A 19,262-nucleotide genomic window follows, 5' to 3' on the forward strand; every position below is an offset into this window, starting at 1 on the left:
TGATTTGCTTGTGAGCTAGGGTACAGTCCACTCGATTTATTTACTCCATTTTTCCCCTTTGGGTTGTGGGACTTCTTTCCCATTTGATATTTAGGAAATCAAATCCCAGAATTCCAAGCCAGAACAGGACTGAATGGCCTTTTTCATACATGGCCACAAAACCTGTGAGTCGTGTACTTAACCTTCCTCAGCTGGTGTATAGACCTAATTCAAGACTATGGAATGCTGTGATTAAATTCGTCTCCACACACACGTTGTATCTATCTTAATGTTATTTATACCTCCATGAAAATATCACAATAAAACGTTTAAACATGAAATACCCCGAATTGCTTCACTGTTATTGTAAGAATTCTGTTTTGCTATTCAAAAGAGAGCGAATTTAAGGAAATGCAATGTTGTATGTCCATCAGCCCTGCTCAACTCTTCTGCCTGATCGTGGGAACCTCTTGCACACGGAACTAGAGTGCCCAGCATAGAGCGAGGGCGGAGCGACGCACTGGGTCCGTTTTCACTTCCTGTCCCCCATGCCGAGAACTGCACAGAGGTGATCGGTGGACGAAAGCCTTGAGCCAGGAAACGAGTGAGGCGAGCTAACCGATAAAAGCGTACAATGAATCCAGCCAGAGCAGCAGTGAGTAGCGCAGTTCATGCGATTGGCTGCAAGCGCAGGCGATGGCAACATACAGGCACTGCTCTCCCCGAAGCTCGTTCTCCTCCTCACAGCAAAGCATTCCACAAAAGATCCATGATGCAAGAAATAACATTTCCCCCAACCCCTCTCCACACAGACAGGGCGGATGTACACCTGGCACCCTGTCTAATGCGTAACCAAGACGTTACATAGTACAAAGGAATGTGCAGGCGCAGTTCAGCCCGTATCTTCCCTTCTGACCTGTGTGACTCCAGTTTCCTTTTGCCATGATCACTTTGCATTCTGGGGCTTGATAATGTATCTGTTGCCACAAACATGCACCATCAAGTCCCAGCATGCAAAGCATGGCGGGCTGAAAGGCACGAACTGGCTAGCCTTAGAATGCAAGGGGTAGGGCTGCGGGCGTGAATGACATCTCAGGAAGGGATAGTGCATTACTTTTGGACCGGACAACATCAGTGCTGGAAGTGGACATTTTTTACTGGTTGAACTCTCCCGCCCCACCCCACCCCCCTTCACACTCGGAGGGGGAAGGGAGGAGATGGGTAGCGTGCGAGGAGGGGACCAGGGGGCAGCGGTTTCTTCATTGAGGGGCAGACCTAGGTGTCGAAAAATGTGGGTGCCTTGAATATAGGATTCCGGCTGATTTTGCATAAAAGCTAAGGTGCGTTTTGGGACCATAAGAGTGACCACCAATTTATCAAACAGGTCTGTGATAGTAATTCAAATGTGCATGACTTCTGAGCATGCAATGCACACTGTATGGTGTTCATTTCATCTGTAAGAATAGTCACCATGACAATAAAATGTGTGTAAAGCATGAGACGCATATTCAAGTTCGGACGATTTTCTTGGTTGAGTTTGGGCTGTCCAAACTCAAAAAAGGATGACTTTCAAATGCACTTTGTAAAGTCATTGCATGTCGCTCGCTGCATGCATTGAGACTACAAACGCACAGTGTTCAGGAGGCTAGTGGCAGTCAGGGGCAGAGAGCTTCCTCAACTTCAGGGGCATTGGGCCTAGGGTCTACATGGAACAGCCCTCTGGTAGGGCTGGACAATATGGACCAAAAATCATATCTCAATATTTTTGGGCTGAATGGTGATATACAATATATAGTGCAATATTGTTTTTGTGGGTTAAATGCTCAGTTGTAAACCAACTACATATGAGATGCCAACAGCACTAATACTAAATAGTACATGCAAAACACAACACTAACATTAATTGTCAGTTAAACTCATCCTAAAATTGCAATCGATTCATCTGAACAATAATGGAAATACTAACAAAAAATTGCAAGTAGGATACTCATCCATATGCACTGAAGTAGGTATTAATTTCGTCTTATTGATTTGTCATCTTCATTTAATGTGTGACAGATATATACACATATCTCGATGTTAACGATATTGTCTGATCCTGTATTGCCTTTTATTACAAACCTTATCAATAGTTTGTTTGCCACTAATACAGTACCAAAAGATCTAAAAGAAGCCTGAGTCCTACCCCTGCTGAATAAAACAACATTAGTCCCTAGCATCCCTACTAACTTCCGTCCTATCACCACAGTCCCTTTTTTACTAAAAATCACTCGTCGTGCAGCGTATCTGCAGATCCAAAAATTCCTGGATGCATTCCTGGTCTAAATCCTGATTGTCTCAGGCTCAAAAGGTTGAGCCTGAGACAGTCAGGATTTGGACCAGGCCATGGAACAGAAACTGCCCTTCGAGATCTGAAAATGCAAATGGACCAATTTAAAGATAAAGGTGACCTCTGCATCATTCTCTTGTTAGAGCTTTCAGCAGCGTTTGACTTAGTCAATCACGACATCCTATGCCAACACCTTGAAACAGCGGCCCACTTCCCGCCTGAAGCCATCAATTGGATCAAATCCTTTCTCTCCAATCGGACGACGAGAGTTTTCTGTGACACCTCAGCAGCCCCCCCTGCACTGTTGACCTGTGGCATACTGCAAGGCTCTTGCGTGTCGCCTACCCTTCACAATGCATTTACAAAGCTCCTATACGACAAGTTAGAAAAAATGGGTATCACATATACAAACTATGTGGATGATACTCAAATACTCATAGCAATTACCGGCTGTTACGACACAGATGCCAAAAACCTACACAATATCTATCTGGCAGTCCAAGCCTGGATGCCCCTCAACAAATTGTGTCTCAACGACGATAAAACCGAGCTAATCCTAATCGGTAATAAAGTTTAATAATCTCCCACAAGAGTACAAATCATTCATCATCGACCGTAATACTATCTCGGTCGCCAACAAAATAAATACGCGCGGGGTCTACACCGACTCCTCCCTCACATTAAATAGACAGCTCAACGCCATAGCCTTCTCTGCTGCCTATGCAGCTACATTGATAAGAGCTAGCAGGCCTTTCCTCTCTACAGACAATTCAAGCACACTGGCTAGAGCCTTGATACTGTCCAGGATTGATCATTGTAACTCGCTATTTGCGGGCACCAGCATAAGAAACATCAAAAACGTCAAACTATACAAAATAACGCCATCAGCGCGGCACTGAATATTCCGCTCCATGAACACATTTCGCCTAACAGGTGAAAATTCACTGGCTCCCAGTCCACGACATGATCAAACTTAAAATGCTGATGCTTACACACAAATGTATCTCGAATAATGCACCAGCTTATCTCAGCAACTTGATCAGCAAAACCCAATCTAATAGACCTACTCGGTCTACCTACACCAACCTGCTTATCACACCCAGATATAGAAGGCAGAAAGCGGTATGCTCTAGCTATCCATTGATAGCAGCTAAATTATGGAACGCCCTCCCCACTCAACTAAGAAATGACTCCTCTCTCTGGTCATTTAGGAAAAACCTCAAAACGCTATTATTCAGATCTGACCTTATACAATAGGCCCCTTGCCTTTCAGCTCGCAACATTCACAGTGTTGCCCTAGCCACCGCCAGGACATTCCCAAAGTATATTTAGCATGAACGATTGTAAATGCTACCATTACGGTTCCCAGCCAGTTGTACATCCTTGATTGTGTAACTGATTTTTGTTCATTTTGTAAATGTATCTTCTTGAAGCTTTTGAAAACTTGTAACCATTCTCTTTGATGTAAATGTACTTAATTGAACTTTCTAAAATTGTAACCATCTTCTTAAGTCGTAGCCCCTAGATGCCTTTGGGCACGCGCTTTACAAATACACAAAATAAATAAAAATAGATAAAATATATTGTGAGGGGTCAGAAACGAGTGGCGGACACAAGGTGGTAGTGTTTTAAACATCAGACATTTTTATTAAAGGGAAAAAAGTTGGATGAAGGCCTCTCTGTCCCTATCCTAAAGACAGTTTCCCTGGCTAGGAAACTAAAGCTAAAGGTCAGTCTGTGTCTTGTCATCAAAATTATATAAACTGTCCTTGTGACCAAAACATCTCTGACCATCACACTAGAAATGAACAACTAAGAAGTGCAAGGAACATGTGTCTCTGACTTATGTTTAACCAAAATTTTCAAAGGTGAAACAAATACATCCAACAAACATGGTTTCTTCAAAAGAGAAGTCCTTGAATCCAGAGGGTAGTTCCCTTCCATTGGATTATTTCAGGAAGGATAGCGAAAAAAACGTTTTTCCCAAATATGCTTCCTTAAGGAGGGCAAGAATGACTCTTCCATGTAACAGTTTCTCAAGTCTAGCAAAAGTGTCTCTTTTACACAACTGTTGTTTCAAGGATGATAAAGTGTCTCTTTTACCGAATTGCTTCAAGGATGGCAGAGGGTCTCCTTTACACAGCTGCTTCAAAGATGACTTGCTGGCATACACCCTTACCTGGAATTATTCAGTAGTATTCTCAGATCACGCTGTATACTCTCCTGCCAGGTATCTTTGTACAATGTCTTTTTCATTCATACACTTTGAGTGGTCTCCCTGATATACTCTCTTGCCAGGTATCCCCTTCTGGGTTCTATAGATCCCCTGGTGTACTCTCCTGCCAGGTATCTTTTTCCCAAAAAGGCTCACTGCCCAATATATTCCATGTATCAGGCCTTCTTTCAATGTTGTCTTTATTTCCTAGTATAGCACAGTTGTACTCCTGCACTGTCTTATACTTCACTGACTCTGGATCTGTGATGTAGCACCAAATTTGCCCCGTCCCCCTGCCGCCCTGCGAACCAGGTATCTGCAGAAATGATCGAATACAAAAATACCTAATGAGAAATTACAGAAATATTTTGGTAGAATTTGTCTGGGATTTTTGTTCATTTTTTATTAAAAATAGTTTGGTTTGGGATATTCTAACAGTCATACCTGACAGCAATCCACCATGCAACATTGACATCTATTACAGATCTTCCAATTTATACAACAAGGGCAACACTTCATCATGTTTGGGTAAGTGTGTGTGTGTATATGTATATAATGTAATGTGTGTGAATGAGTGAGTGCATGATGTATGGGTAGCTGCCCACGTGTGCACGTTCTTGTGAATGAGGGGCTCTCTAAGGTGGGAAATTAAACACTAAAATTAAAACACTCCCTAACATGCCCCAAGGGGGGGAGGGAAGGAGGGAGGGAGGGGGAAAAGAGAGAGAGAGAGAAAAAAAAAAGAAAAAAAAAAGAGAAAAAGAGGCAAGAGGCACCAAGAAGCCATGGACAACCATCTCTCGAGGAGAGAGAGCGGGGGACAGAGTGAGGGAGAAAGAGATGCACCAAAAAGCCATGGACAACAATCCCTCTTTGAGAATGAGAGAGAGAGGTGTAGAGTGTGAGAGAAAGAGGAGATTGATCATAAGTGTGTGCAAGCATGTTGTGGACAGTGTTTCTTTGAAAGCGCCACACAGGAATCTTTGGTATCCCCACAACCACATGTGTGTGTTTATCTAGAGGCAAAGTGAATGAAACTGACATCTGCGTTTTCTGGGGACAGTGTGATGCTGTTGTCTGCAGGCAATGTTGGAACTAGCATGACAGTGTGCTGAAGTGGTGCCCTATTTGCATGCCATTGTTGGAACGGGCCTTCGCAACATAAGCAACACAACAGTGTGCAGTTGGTGTCTTATTGAGTTTGCAATTTCGTCTGATATTCACAGCCACCTTCACCCTGAACGAGATCCCTTGTATGGCCTCCATCTGATTTATGTGCTTCCCATCGCCAATCCGTCTGTGGCGGAACAAATGTGCGCATCTCTCTAATCTATCCGTGGCTAATAATGTGACAGAGGTATGCTGTGCTAGAGGCAGCAGACAATATGCCATGCCGAGCTGTCCCACAACATGGATACAGTACCCTTTTCTTCTGGAGTCCATTGGAATGTGGTCATTCCAGCCTTTCCCAACGCCTAGCTAACCCACCTCCAGAAACCTTGAATGGTGTGAAAGAGTGCTGGACCGATATATGCACTATGGTGGGAGGATATGAAGAAATGGTCCACGGTCAAAACTGTAGAGTGGCATAGAGCCTTAAGGCTCTTTGTGAGCTCACAGGTCATATGGAAGTTTGAAATGCTCTCATGCGTCCGTTGTTCTGCCACTCAGATGACAGAGCTCCGTGATTGTTATATTGCCCGATACAAATGTATAAGCTGAATGATATGAATGAAATTGTGAACCCTTCCCTGTCACGTGTCTTGGAGTTGGATGCTATATGACTATTACCCGCCCCACCTCTTCCTTGGGTGTTGCCTAGTGAAGTTCATATAAATGAATCTTGATATACTTTGCTCGAAATATGACAACTAGAGTTGTTGACTGTTATGTAACTTGGATTCGGTTGGAGTGATGATATTCACAATGCTTTAATATGATCCGCATAAATCAATAAACAGATTCAACAAAAGAAAAATACATCTTGATTCAAATGAAGCCTTGTTTATTGCTCTTAATGGATGTATCTGCTGCATTTGATACAGTATCACCCCACTCCCTACAAATTCGACATGAGCGCATGGGTTTGGGAGGTCTGGTAATCTTGGTTTGCCTCTTATGTTTCATCTCACCAACAAGCTGTCTTCTCTGGTCCCACCTGATGTCTTCCGGTCCTAAATGGGATTCCACAGTGATCGATTCTCGCGCCCATTCTTTTCAAACTTTATATTGAACCTTTAGGTGATATAGGGCCTCATTACACGGAAGGCGGTAATGGTTAACGGCCACCGTTAATGATAACGGTGACCGTTAATCATTACCGCCTTACTACGAGGTCCCTTAGCGGGTTGGTGCTTTAACGCCTTCTTTTTGCAGGCGTTAAAAACCAACCCGCTAAGGGACCTCGGAGCTAATTACGGCACCGCAAAATTGCGGTGCCGTAATTAGCGCCTTCCCCATTCCCATAGAGCCCTATGGGGCAGAAATGGGAATGGGGAAGGGCAATGGCGGAAGGGGGATTTACCGCCCCACCAACCTTGGAATGGGGCGGTAAATCCCCTTTCCACCAAGGCGGTGCCGGTATTTTACCGGCATGAGCCATGGCGCTAATAGCGCCATGGCTGACTGCCTTGCGTGTAATGAGGCCCCTAGTCAAGAAACATAAAATGACTCTAAACAAATATGCTGAGGATGCCCATCCTTATTTGAAAATCTTTCCTGAAGCTGATATACATATTTTAAAACGGTGGTTAATGGACATTGAATCTTGTATGTCCCTTGCCATTTGAAAATGTAATGCCTCAAAAACCTATTTTATTTATTTTTGCTAGTTCTATTACATTTTCTGCCAACCGTGATTATCTATATTATCTTCTTTTGATAATTCATTCAAGCTCTTTAATGTAGTAAACCGATGTCGTTTACATTGAAGACAAGCTTACTATGAAAGACCATATTATTATGAAATCCAAAGCTGCCAATTTGCAAATTTCATTATTTAGGCGTATTAAGCATTTATTTTATTTCTCCTGAGCTTTTTTATTTCTGTTGTACACATTTCGGTGCTTTCCCATGTTGATGGTGGCAATGCAATTCTTTTTGGCACTTCCCACTGTGCCCTACGTCCTCGTAGATCTTTATTTGTTTTGTTCATGCCACAGCCAGACTTGTTGCTGGCAAAAGAAAGTCTGCACCAATTTCAACTATTCTGTCTGAACTTCCCTCGCTTCCATTGGATGTCAGGATCTGTTTCAAAATTGGATATTGGCTGAGGGGGCGCCAGAGAGCTCGAGAAAGATGGCTGCCCCCATGTGAAGCTACGGGGTGATGGAGATGTGGAATCAAGGAACGTCTGGCTATAGGCAGTTCAACCGCTGTAGCGGGATTCATTCCGTCTCCAAGTGCCCACGGCATGCTTTTATCCAGCCAAGATGCCTGAAGCTACCTGCATCTACGGCGGATGCCAAAGCCTTGCCCGATAGGTGGTGTAGAGCGAAGACCATAGCTGGCATGGTGCTGGTGAGCATGGCACCCCAGGAGTGAATGCGCTGGATGCCGGCTCTGGGCGAGCTGCAGTGGGCTGTCCTCTTCGATCAGGGTGCTTCACCCAGTTAACACCAGAATTGGCGGGCAGGGACACCAGAACCTGCCGACGCTGTGGAGCAGCGTAACAGCGAGGCCTGGGTGTCTATCCCTGAAGCAGCTGTGCAGTGCAGTCCGCCTTTGAGCACAAGAACGCCCCTGCTGCTGAGACCATGACGGACAGCGGGAAAGGATTGGAGGTGGCCTGCCTCATCTTATGTGGATTTGGCTCGGGAACAGGATGCACTCCAACCCCGGAGATGATCACAGTGTATATCTGCATTTGATAGTGGAGTGAGCTGGCAAAATACACATTATTGGAGCCCTGTCGATCAGAGTGGACTCTGTGGGTGTATTCACAGCTCTCCGTGCGTTGAGCACCTAAGGATCCCTGCTGACTTGGAGCCAACGTCAGCGAGCAGGGGAGGACAATGGTGGGGCGTTTAATTGAGCAGAAGCTTTCATTGGAGCGGAGGGGCACGTGACCCATGCCAGGATGCAACCTTTATCTCCCTGTGACCACGAGACTCCAACCCCGCTTGTAGACCTTACCGCTGCCCGTACTGATCAACCTCCCTGTCCTGGACGGATGGTGGCTGACAACTGCTTCTCTGCTTGTGCGGTACACCAAAGAGTGAACAGTACTCTCCCTGAGGGTGGGACTGTGCGGAGGATCACTGGTAAGGGTGTTCTTATATACTCTTTGTGGTGGACAGGATATGTCCATGCCACAAACACACTGCTGCATCACCAGTCCAAAAGGCTGGAGGGTCGGAACGCGGTCTTGTAATATGGTACAAGATGCTGCAGAGAAGGGTGACATGAACACGACGGCACAATTTCAGGCATTTTGGCTGAAAAGAAGACCCTGAACCAGCGCACTCTTGAGAAAAATCTATCTGTTCAAGATGTGGTGAAAGAACCTAAGGACATACCTGGTCGTATCAATGCGCAGGCTGAGTGGACAACCGTTAATGAACAGCGGATCATTGCAGTAGAAGACGATCAACAGAATATGGCCCTGGAATTGAATGCAGCCATTAAGGAGATTCAGCGTCTAGGAGCAAAACTGGGTGACCAGGAGAATCGGTCACGATGCAACAATGTCCGGCTGGTCGGATTGCCAGAGGGCTCTGAAGGCGATGACCTTGATGGCTTTGTGTATTCTTTTTGGAAGTCAGTGCTTAATCTTAGGAATCCAAAGAGTTCCTTATCAAACGAGCACACATGGTGCCAATCCCAAAGCTGGCCTCCCCCAGGTCATCACTATACGCTTTTTGAAGTTGCAGCTAAATTATCTGTCTTAAAGGAATACCACCAACATGGTCCCATTTGACTTAACGGAGTGCAGATACAACTCTTCAATGACTTCTCAGTGGAGGTGTCCAAGCGGCGCAGGGAGTTCAATCCGATCTTCGAGGCACTGAAAGGATTGCTGCATCGCTACTATTAGAACATCCCAGCTATTTGGTGCCTTCAGCTTGGTGGGAAATGGCACTCGTTTGACTCTTCTGTGGAGGTCTGGAAATTTTTGGGCTGTCGTGATATTCTGGGCCCGGATTGTATCCCCGACCTGGACTCATAGGCCTGCATGGCTGAGGAGGGAGCTTTGGAGCACATCCCATCCAAAGTGAGAGCATGCTGGCAAAAGAAAAAAGGCAGGTGACCTAAGGGCCCACAGCGACCAGTGGGGGTGGGTAGGGGAGTGCACAGGTCCAGCATCCAACATGAAGAGGCTATTGCCTTCTTTCAATGTAACAGTTGACCTCCATCATGTGACATAGCTAATTATGGATCACCTGGGGGTGTGATCATGAGGCTTCACGAATGTCATGCTTTTATATTCCCTATGAGTCATGCGGAAATCAGAATTTCTTTTACAACCCAGTGGCTAATCTTGCCCCTCTACCATTGCGACAGTTTTGAACAAAACTGTGATCATTGTTGCTTGCGAGATTTGACAATTTTCACCTACCTGTTCCGCATTGGTTTTATCTCTTTCTAATTGGGCTCTCTAGTTGGGTATTCAGTGTTTGAATGTTTTTCCTGTTCTTTATTGTTATGTTGTGGAGGACGGGCTGGGGGAGACTATTTGGCACTCCTGTTGTGCCATATGGGCCAAATATGGATATGAAGTAGGGGATTATAACGTTGATCTGGGCACTATACTGGCTGGAAAAACATTTGTGTTTCGGGGAAAGGCCCAGATATTGCTGGGCCACATGTGTTTCTCTTGGCAGACCCAATACCGTTGGTGTGTGCTTGGGTGGGGCTAGCTTGCTGACATGATTACGGTTAGGCTTATTATCCCTGAACACACAGGACTTGGGTGACCCAATTAAGTGCCGTAGAATCCTCAGCCTGATGTGGGATGAGGAGGAGAGGGGGGTATTGTCTTCCTCCAGGAGACCCATCTGGATGGGATTGAATCGGAGAAGCTGGTTCAGCGGCGGGTTGGGCAGGCATTCATGCTCGCAATAGAGGGCTGTCTATCCTAATCCACAAACGCCTGCCCTTCGCCCCACTGAGTACTTTGTCTGGGACTGTGCCTCTCTAAGAATAGTGCAGCCCTGCAGTATTCGGACATTGTGGAGCACTTGGGGCAACACATAGATTTGTTCTGGGACGAAAAATCTGACAGGGCTTTAATAGTGTGAGATGTTGGGACGCATTCAAAGCCTCACTGAGGCGCAATGAGCCTTTAAATTGAAGGGGTGGAGACAGCGTGAACAACAGCTTCAGGTAGATCTGCTGGGCATGGAGCGAGCACATCCGGCATCACGGGATAGGACTCTACTGGGTAAAATCAAACTGTCAGAGGGAACTTAAGAGCTGCACCACACTGAGAGCTCAGATGTTTTTGTCCAAGTGCTCAATCCTTTTTTGAAAATAGTAATCGTCCTCTACGACCGTTGGCTATCCTCTTGAAGGGGTGGCAGAAGGCCCAGCTCATTGATGCTGTTCGGTCCGGGACTCTCCTTTGGGGCACTAAAGCAACACATGTTGTTTTTGTTGAATTCTATCGACAGATTTACGCCGTACCATCCGCTCCCAAAGCCGATTAATTCCTGAGTTTCTGGATGGGCTTAACCTACCTACTGTATCTGTGCCTGCTGAATGCCCTGACTGAGGAGCAGGGTGAGGTTGCGGCTGCTGTGGCAGGATTGACTGGAGGAAAGGCCACTGATCCCGACGGTCTTCCAATCGATATATAAAAGGTATTGCTGCATAAAATGGCTCAGAGGCTTGCAACCATCTTTAATGAAGCGTGGGAGTTTGGTTCCCTTACTGGATCACTAATAGTGGAAAATATTATGGTTTTCCCTAAATCTGGAAAGGATCCCACTGAGTGCATATAGACCAATATCCCTTATCAATACAGATGTAAAAATCCTGGCCAGGAGGCCACCAAGGGGCGCACAGGCGATGGCTGCCTGAAGACGCCGCTCCCGCCGAAACTGGGTTGTATTGAGGGATTGAGCCCCTCCCGCGACCCCCCCCACGAAACAGCTGCGGTTCTCAGTGGCGGTGAATCCCGGGAGACCCCCCGGGTGAAAGCGCGATGCCGAAAGACCCTCGGACACCTAACAACGAGGCCCCGCGGCCCAACGAGAGAATCCGCGGGAGGCCCCGCCCATTTCCAGAGCTGCGCGGGGAGTCGTGGTACGCAGTAGCCGTTGAGGACTGCAAGCCTGCCTGACCCCTCCACCCTACTCCGGTCACAGAGCATGCCGGTGCTTCGGCGGGGACTCCACTGTCGGGGACCCGCGGCACGGGGGGAAGGTACCAACCAATCCCGCCAGAGGTGAGGCAGCCCACTTGACCCGAGCTCCCGATCACGGAGTCGAACAACAGGGGCGCCGGGACCCCGACCAACGGACCCTGGCGAGGGTCATCGGAGCGGTGTACTGCGGACAACAGCGGGGCACGGCCGTTGAAGAAGGCGTGAGACTTATACAGGTGGTGGCCCCTGGGCTCCGTCCCAGGGCGAGTGCCCGCCTGGAGACAAACTCAGAAGAAAACATGGCCTAACCAGCACGCTGTGGGCGCTGCGCCCCCCCGTCCCCGGGGGCCCGTCCTGGACCCTCATCCGATCACAAATTTGATACTCATCGCCGTCACTGGGACAGACGACCACAAGCAGCAGGAAAAAGAGCGTGTAGAGAGTGTGAGGCCCCCGCCGGAGACTGGTGGGGCGTGTGCCCGCTCAAAGATAGCCCCACACGGAGCGGTTTTGCCCGAAGGAGCGAGGGCGGTCTCCCAGCAGGATCATCTCTCTTGGCCCCCGAAGACCACCGACCGGAGGGAGAGATAGGGAGATCGGATGAGCTGGCGCCAAACACTCCAGGAGTATCGCTACCAGGACGCCAGAAGGGAGATTAGCTGCCTGGATCGGACGACTAGAATGTCCCAGCCCGAGACCTCGCCCCCACCCACCCTTACAATGGAAAAGGGCTTTGCTTCGGTCCTGCAGGAGATCAGAGACATGCGGGCGGACATTGCCCAGAAAATGGAGAACATGGACCGCAGGGTGGACAAGGTCGAGGACAGACTGTTGCAGCTGGAGACCAACAAGTCCTCAGCAACGACCCAAGAGATGGACATGTCCATGAGAATAGCTGCGCTAGAAAAAAGAGACGAGGAGAGGGCCATGCAAATGGACGATTTCGAAAATAGGGAACGGAGGAACAACCTCAGAATTTTTCGGGTCCCGGAGTCGGAGGGAGAAACGGAAAGAGAACTGAACCGGACGTTGAGGGACATCATCACCCTCCTTTTCTCGGACGAGATGACGACTGAAACAACGTTCGACCGGGTCCAGAGAGCGGGGGGCAGAGCTGGGGGCCCCCGGTCAATCCTGGTCCGCTTTCATTACTACACAGAGAAAGCGAAGGTTCTGGAGGAGGCCAGAAAGGCACGGGAAATAACCTATAACAACGCACAAGTGTCCATTTTCCAGGGCCTCTCTTCATACACGCTGGCCAAACGCAGGATGTGCCGCCCCCTGACACAAATGTTAAAAGAGAAGGGGGTGCGCTATAGATGGGGGGGGGTATCCCTTCTCCCTCTCGTTCGAGTACGAGGGCCAACGGTCGACCCTGATTACAGAGGAGGACATAAGGGAAGCCATCCAAGGGTATGTGTCGGACCCGGCCCCTCGGAGAGAACCCACGGGATTCGCAGCGGAAGGAGCCAGGGAACACAGGTCACAAGGAGAGAGGAGAAAGAAGACGGGTCCATGGAAATTTAAGAAACTGAACCCGCCGTCCCTGGCGACGGACAGGGAAGACGCCGACCCCGGCCAGGGAGGAGCGGGCCGGTCGAGCCCGGGGTAGCCTGGAAGTACAAAAGGGTACGGGGAAACCGGGCAAAGAACTCAACTCACGATCACAAACGTCTGGCCTGGCACTAGGACGAGTAGACTTCCAGGACTTCAGGGCCTAAGGTCGTAAGGGGCCTCCCAGAACAGCAAGTATGTCGGTTACCTGGGGGAGGGGACTCGGTGGGAGATGGGGGGGACAAAGGGTGGGGCTCAAGGAGGAGTAATTTCCAACATTAGCCCAGCCGGAGGCGGTAGGCTGGTGGTCCGGCCAATTACCAGCAATGGTGGAACTATTTGGCTGGACGCCGGGGTGGGGGGTGAAGGAACAGTTGGGGTTGTTCAGTTCGGGGGGGGACCATGGGGCAGTTGGGGACAGGTTTAAGGCCCACCTGGGGAGCGGGGGAGGGGGTAAGGGAGATCAGGTTGTAACACAAAAGGAGCAGGAAAGCAAAAGTGCCACAAGCCAGCTACCCAGTAAGATGTTGATCATAGACGATGGCTGAGGATCTGCCTGCCCTGGGCGTGGGGTTGAACACCCCAACCAAGAGATCCTTGGTCTGCAGGGAATTTAGGAGGTTGCCCTGCTCTTTCTTCAGGAAACACACTGGGCCGGGGGAAGGAAACCAATAATGCGAGGGGGCGGGATCGGGGAGGTCCTCGATGCATCCCACAGAACCAAGAAAAGGGGGGTAGCCATACTACTAGCAAGAGACGTTGGCTTTGAAGTGGAAGCCACGGTAAAGGACCCAGAGGGCCGATATCTGCTGGCAAAGGGCTCTTTGCGGGGTTCCCCTCTGACTTTGGCAGTTGTGTACGGCCCTAATGAGGGCCAGGCGCAATTCTGGGACGGAGTGAAGGACAAATGGAAATTGTTTGTTCACGGAATGTTGGTGGTGGGGGGGGATTTCAATATGGTCCTAGACCCAACCGCGGATAGAAAACGCTTGGGCCTCAGCTCAGTAGGGCCGCAGATGAAACCATGGCCTGTACATTCCAGAGGGTCAACGCGGAGCTAGGCCTGGTGGACACCATCCCGACTCCCAGGACAGGCCTCCCCACCTTCACCTACTACTCAGCAATCCACACATCATACTCCCGTATAGATTATATCCTGGTAGATGAACCCCTTCTCCCTCATGTCTCTGGCCACAGGGTTGACCCGGTTCCTTGGTCCGATCATGACTTGGTCCGTACCACTATAGTAGGGGGATGGCGGAGTGGCACTAGAGGGCGATGGAAGTGTAATGACTCCCTGCTGAAGGACGAAGTTCTAGTACAGGAGGTGCAGGACGCCATCTCGGAGTATTTCGAGTTGAACGACAATGGCGAGGTGGGCACACACGTGCTATGGGACGCCTTTAAGGCGACCTTGCGCGGCGTCCTCATTAGAATGGGAGCCCAGAAAAAGAGGGAGAGGGAGGCCCAGGAAAAATCCCTGAGGGAAAAGATAGCCCAACTCCAACCGGGTGACCTCCCGCAGGCTCCCCTGGAAAGAGAGCAGATTGCTACCCTGGAAAACTACAAACTCCAGTTGAAAGACCTCCTGTTACATAAGACCGAGCGGAGCCTCCAGCTAGTGAAACAGAAATATTATGAGAAGGGGGACAGAGCTGACAAAATCCTGGCCTGGAAACTCAGAGAGATTCAAAGGAACAGAACGGTGAAGGCAGTGAAGAATGATCGGGGATCATTAGATCACGGCACCCCTAACATTGGAGCAGCCTTTCGCCGTTACTACGAAAAGTTATACTCGTCAGAATATGACGGGGATGACACTCAGAGGGTTTCCTGGACTCCATCCAGATCCCGTCCTTGACAGGTGAAATGGCAGAGGGTCTAGAGGGCCGGGTGACGCAAGAGGAGGTGGAGCACGTGATCAGTGGGGTGAAGGTGGGAACGTCCCCGGGGGAAGACGGCTTCTTCGTATACTTCTATAAGAGGTTTCGGGCTATCCTAGCCCCTCACCTGGTGAGGGTGTTTAATGTGGTGTTAGAGGGGGGCTCTCTGCCGGAGACCATGATGAGGGCCATAATTGTTGTCCTGCCCAAAGAGGGCAAAGACCCCACTGAATGCTCCTCATATCGCCCAATCTCCCTCCTCAATATAGATGTAAAGATCCTGGCCAAGGTGATAGGCAAACGGATGGAGGGGATAATGCCCAAGCTGGTTCACGGGGATCAAGTGGGATTTATAGGGGGCAGGCAAGGCTCTGATAACATCAGGAAGACGATAGACCTAATCCACCATGTCCAAGAATCAGATCTAGAGGCAAGTCTGCTTTCCCTGGACTCCGAGAAAGCTTTTGACAGGGTGGAGTGGAGGTACATGCGATTCCTCCTCCGTTGAATGGGCTTCGGGGCTCACATCAGGAACTGGGTTTCCGCCCTATACGGGGCCCCAACGGCGAGAGTGCAGGTGAATGGAGAACTTTCCGACTCATTCTCCCTCACACGGGGGATGCGACAGGGATGCCCACTCTCCCCTTTAATATATGTCCTGACGATATGGCCCCTGGCCATAGCGATCTGAGCTCACCCCAACATTAAAGGGATTAAAAGAGGAGAGGTGGAGTTCAAGCTCTCCCTGTTTGCTGACGATATTCTTGCATACCTGGTGGAGCCCGGCACCTCGCCCCCCCCCCCCTCCTGGCCCTGATGACGACCTTTGGCCAATTCTCGGGGCTAAAAATAAACGCATCAAAATCAGTGTTACTCCCTATGAGGGCTCGGGACCCGGGGCTGGACCACCGGGATGGGTGTGCTGGGATTGTGGTGGGGAAGGACTCCATCAGGTACTTGGGTGTACTCCTCACAAGGGATCTCTCTAAACTGGCTTCGGCTAATTATGGACCCATTATGGCAGAGATAAAGTCAGACCTGAGGAGGTGGGGAGGTATGATCCTGTCTTGGTACGGGCGCATGACAGCGGTGAAAATGAACATCCTCCCAAGACTGCTGTATCTTTTCACGACACTCCCGACGGGGGTCCCCGACCAGATGTTTTGAGACCTACAGAGGGCAGTCCGAGAGTTTGTTTGGCAAGGGAGGGACCCGAGGATAGGCAAGGCCATTCTAACGTTACCTAGGGAGGAGGGTGGTTTTGGGCTGCCGGATTTCCTTCTCTACCACCGGGCCGCCCAGCTAAGGGTCCTGTTGGAACACATGAGGGAGGGGATGGGCACCTATTGGTCTTATCTGGAGGACATGGATGCCCACCCTCTGAAAGTATGCGACCTTTTGTGGCTGCCGCGTAAACACATCCCAAATAAATTGCAGACCCACCCAACAATGGTCGATTTGGAAGGAGGGACCCACAACTGCGCACCTCACTTCCTGGCCCTCCCTGATGTCCTCGCTCTGGGGCCACCCGCTCAAACTAGGTAGCAGGGAATTTAGGAATGCCCAGTCCTGGTCGGATGGGGAGCTGGAATGGGCGGGGCAGCTGTTCAAGGAGGGCGAGTTCCTCGAATACGAGGAGCTGCGAGATGCACTTGGGCGGGGGTCTCTTTCAGTCTTTGAATATCTGCGCCTGAAGGGCATCCTCTGTGACCAGACTTGGGACCTGAATCTGCGGAGTCAGCTGACCCCCTTTGAAAAGTTATTAGACACGACCACAACGAGGAAGGGGCTAGTATCCAAAATGTATCAAATATTGAACACTGTTAACTTGGAAGGGAGGAGAGGGTTTCGTGGGTTCTGGAATGACCTGGCAGGAGAGGCTCTCTCGGAAGACGCATGGTCCAGGGTGTTTAAAATAGCTTTCCATGGGAACCTGTTCACGTCGGACATGGAGCACAACTTTAAGATTTTACAGGGATGGCATAGGGACCCATCTAAGTTATCCAAGATGTTCCCGGGGGTGTCCCCCAGATGCCCAAGAGGATGTGGCCAAGTGGGGACGAGGGGTCGCATGTGGTGGTCCTGCCCTAAGGTACAGGGGTTCTGGGAGAAGGTACGGGGATGGATGGCAGAGGTCACCGAAGACATTCTCCCACTCAATCCACTGACAATGTTGTTGGGCCTCCCACCGGAGGAGGCGAAAATATATAGGTACCCAAGAATGTGGGAGACCATGTTGCGAGCAGGAAGTGTGGCCCTAGCGCAAAGGTGGAAAAGTCCGGAGACCCCCTCTAAGGAAGATTGGCTAAAAAAACTGAAGAACATGTTCCTCATGGACAAGCTGACAGCCATGGTAAACAACGAATCGAGCACCTTCCAGGCAAATTGGTATGGGGTTTACCAGGCATGGGGGTGGGAGGCTCACTGACATTATGTGGACAACACGGGGTGGGGGGGCGATGGAGCCCGGAGAGAACCACTCAAGAACAATGGGGTGGCCCACGGCCCGGGAGACAGCGGATCCGTCTAAGCCAGCATTTAAGGGAACGCACAACATGGCTCCAAAGCACTGAACTTCGAGTACTGATGACGTCTCCTGCGATTGGTTTTACGATGGGACACTGATCTGGGGGAAGGGGTGGTTTTGGGGAGGGGGGTGACAGGGGAGGGGGGGAAGGAGACTATGGGGGTTCGATGATGATGTTAATGTGATATTCATACTGCTCCCAGTGTTGTCATTTGTTTCTTTTTCTGAAAGATTACCAATAAAAGCAAAGTTTAGAAATCCTGGCCAAATGCTTAGCGCGCCAACTAGATCATATTCTTCTGAGGCTGGTCCACCCGGACCAGACAGGCTTCATCCAAGGTAATGTGAGACGACTTCTAAATGTGGTAGGTGCAGAGGCGGACCATGATGATATTGTTCTATCCCTCGATGCCGAAAAGGCGTTCGATGAAGTCATTTGCGACTATATGTATGCAGTATTATGGACTTTCGGCATTGAGGGATACTTCCTGGATATGTTGGGGCTCCTGTATCGTAACCCTCAGGCGTCAGTGGTCACCAATGGATATATCTCTGCTTCCTTCCGTCTATATTGGAGCACGTGATCAGGCTGCCCCCTGTTGCTGCTCCTATTTGCCTTGGCCATTGAACCACTAGCAGCCAAGATCCGGTGGGACTCTGATCTAGAAGATATCTCCAGAGTGGGGATCGAGCATTGCATATCTCTATATGCAGATGACGTCCACTTATACTACACCAATTGGCGCATCAACTCCCCCCACGCCCCGGCTCCAGTCCATCTTGCAGGACTTCGGGGGGGTGGGTGACCCCATTAAGATACAAATGCATACCCTCAAACATTTGGGGATTCAAGTAGGCCTCTCAGTGGGACCTCTGGTCCATGATAACTACCCTGCATTGATCTCGGATTTGCTGAAGTGGAACCCTTTACCCTTATCTCTGCAGGGTAGCATTAATGTGGTAAAAATGAATACCCTTCCTAAATTAGTTTATCTGGTGCAGATGATCCCCTACCCTATGCCTGCAAGGATGAGACGTGAACTCGATAGGAGCATTGGCGAAATTCATCGGGCGACATAGAGCTAGATTGAAAATGGAGTGGCTGTATACTGCCAAGCAGGATGGGTGTTTAGCCCTTCCATCATGGCACTTTTTGGTGGCACATGCATGTTGAATCAAGCAATAGCTGAACTAGAATGATGTAGCCAGCTGGCATAAACCCAAGTTGGCAATATTGCGACCCCCTCACTCTGACAAGAGGTTGTGGCTCTGCTGTGAGCTTGCCTCCTGCACCACTTTATCCTGCACCCCATCGTTGGCTCTTCACTGTGATATTGGCCTCAGCTACTTAGGAAAACTGGGGTAGACACTAAATCTATGCTGCCTTGGTGCGCTGCTTCTGACGTGTCTGAAGGGGAGAGATTAGTTTGGCCCAATGTGAAAGCTGACGGCAGGTGCGCATAATGGAT

General features: G+C 49.4%; 1 protein-coding gene across 1 annotated transcript in view; it reads left to right on the forward strand.

Moving 5' to 3' along the window:
* The first annotated feature begins 491 nt into the window (after nt 1-491).
* MRPL48 (mitochondrial ribosomal protein L48) overlaps nt 492-19,262 on the forward strand; it is a 98,677-nt gene continuing 79,906 nt past the window's right edge. Inside the window, exon 1 of the mRNA XM_069640127.1 lies at nt 492-634. Coding sequence (XP_069496228.1) covers nt 614-634 — 21 coding nt within the window. The 5' untranslated portion in view covers nt 492-613. The remainder of the gene's footprint in view (nt 635-19,262) is intronic.

Source organism: Ambystoma mexicanum, chromosome 7q (genome assembly GCF_040938575.1).
Source record: "Ambystoma mexicanum isolate Mex_15411 chromosome 7q, UKY_AmexF1_1, whole genome shotgun sequence".
Lineage (NCBI taxonomy): Eukaryota > Metazoa > Chordata > Amphibia > Caudata > Ambystomatidae > Ambystoma > Ambystoma mexicanum.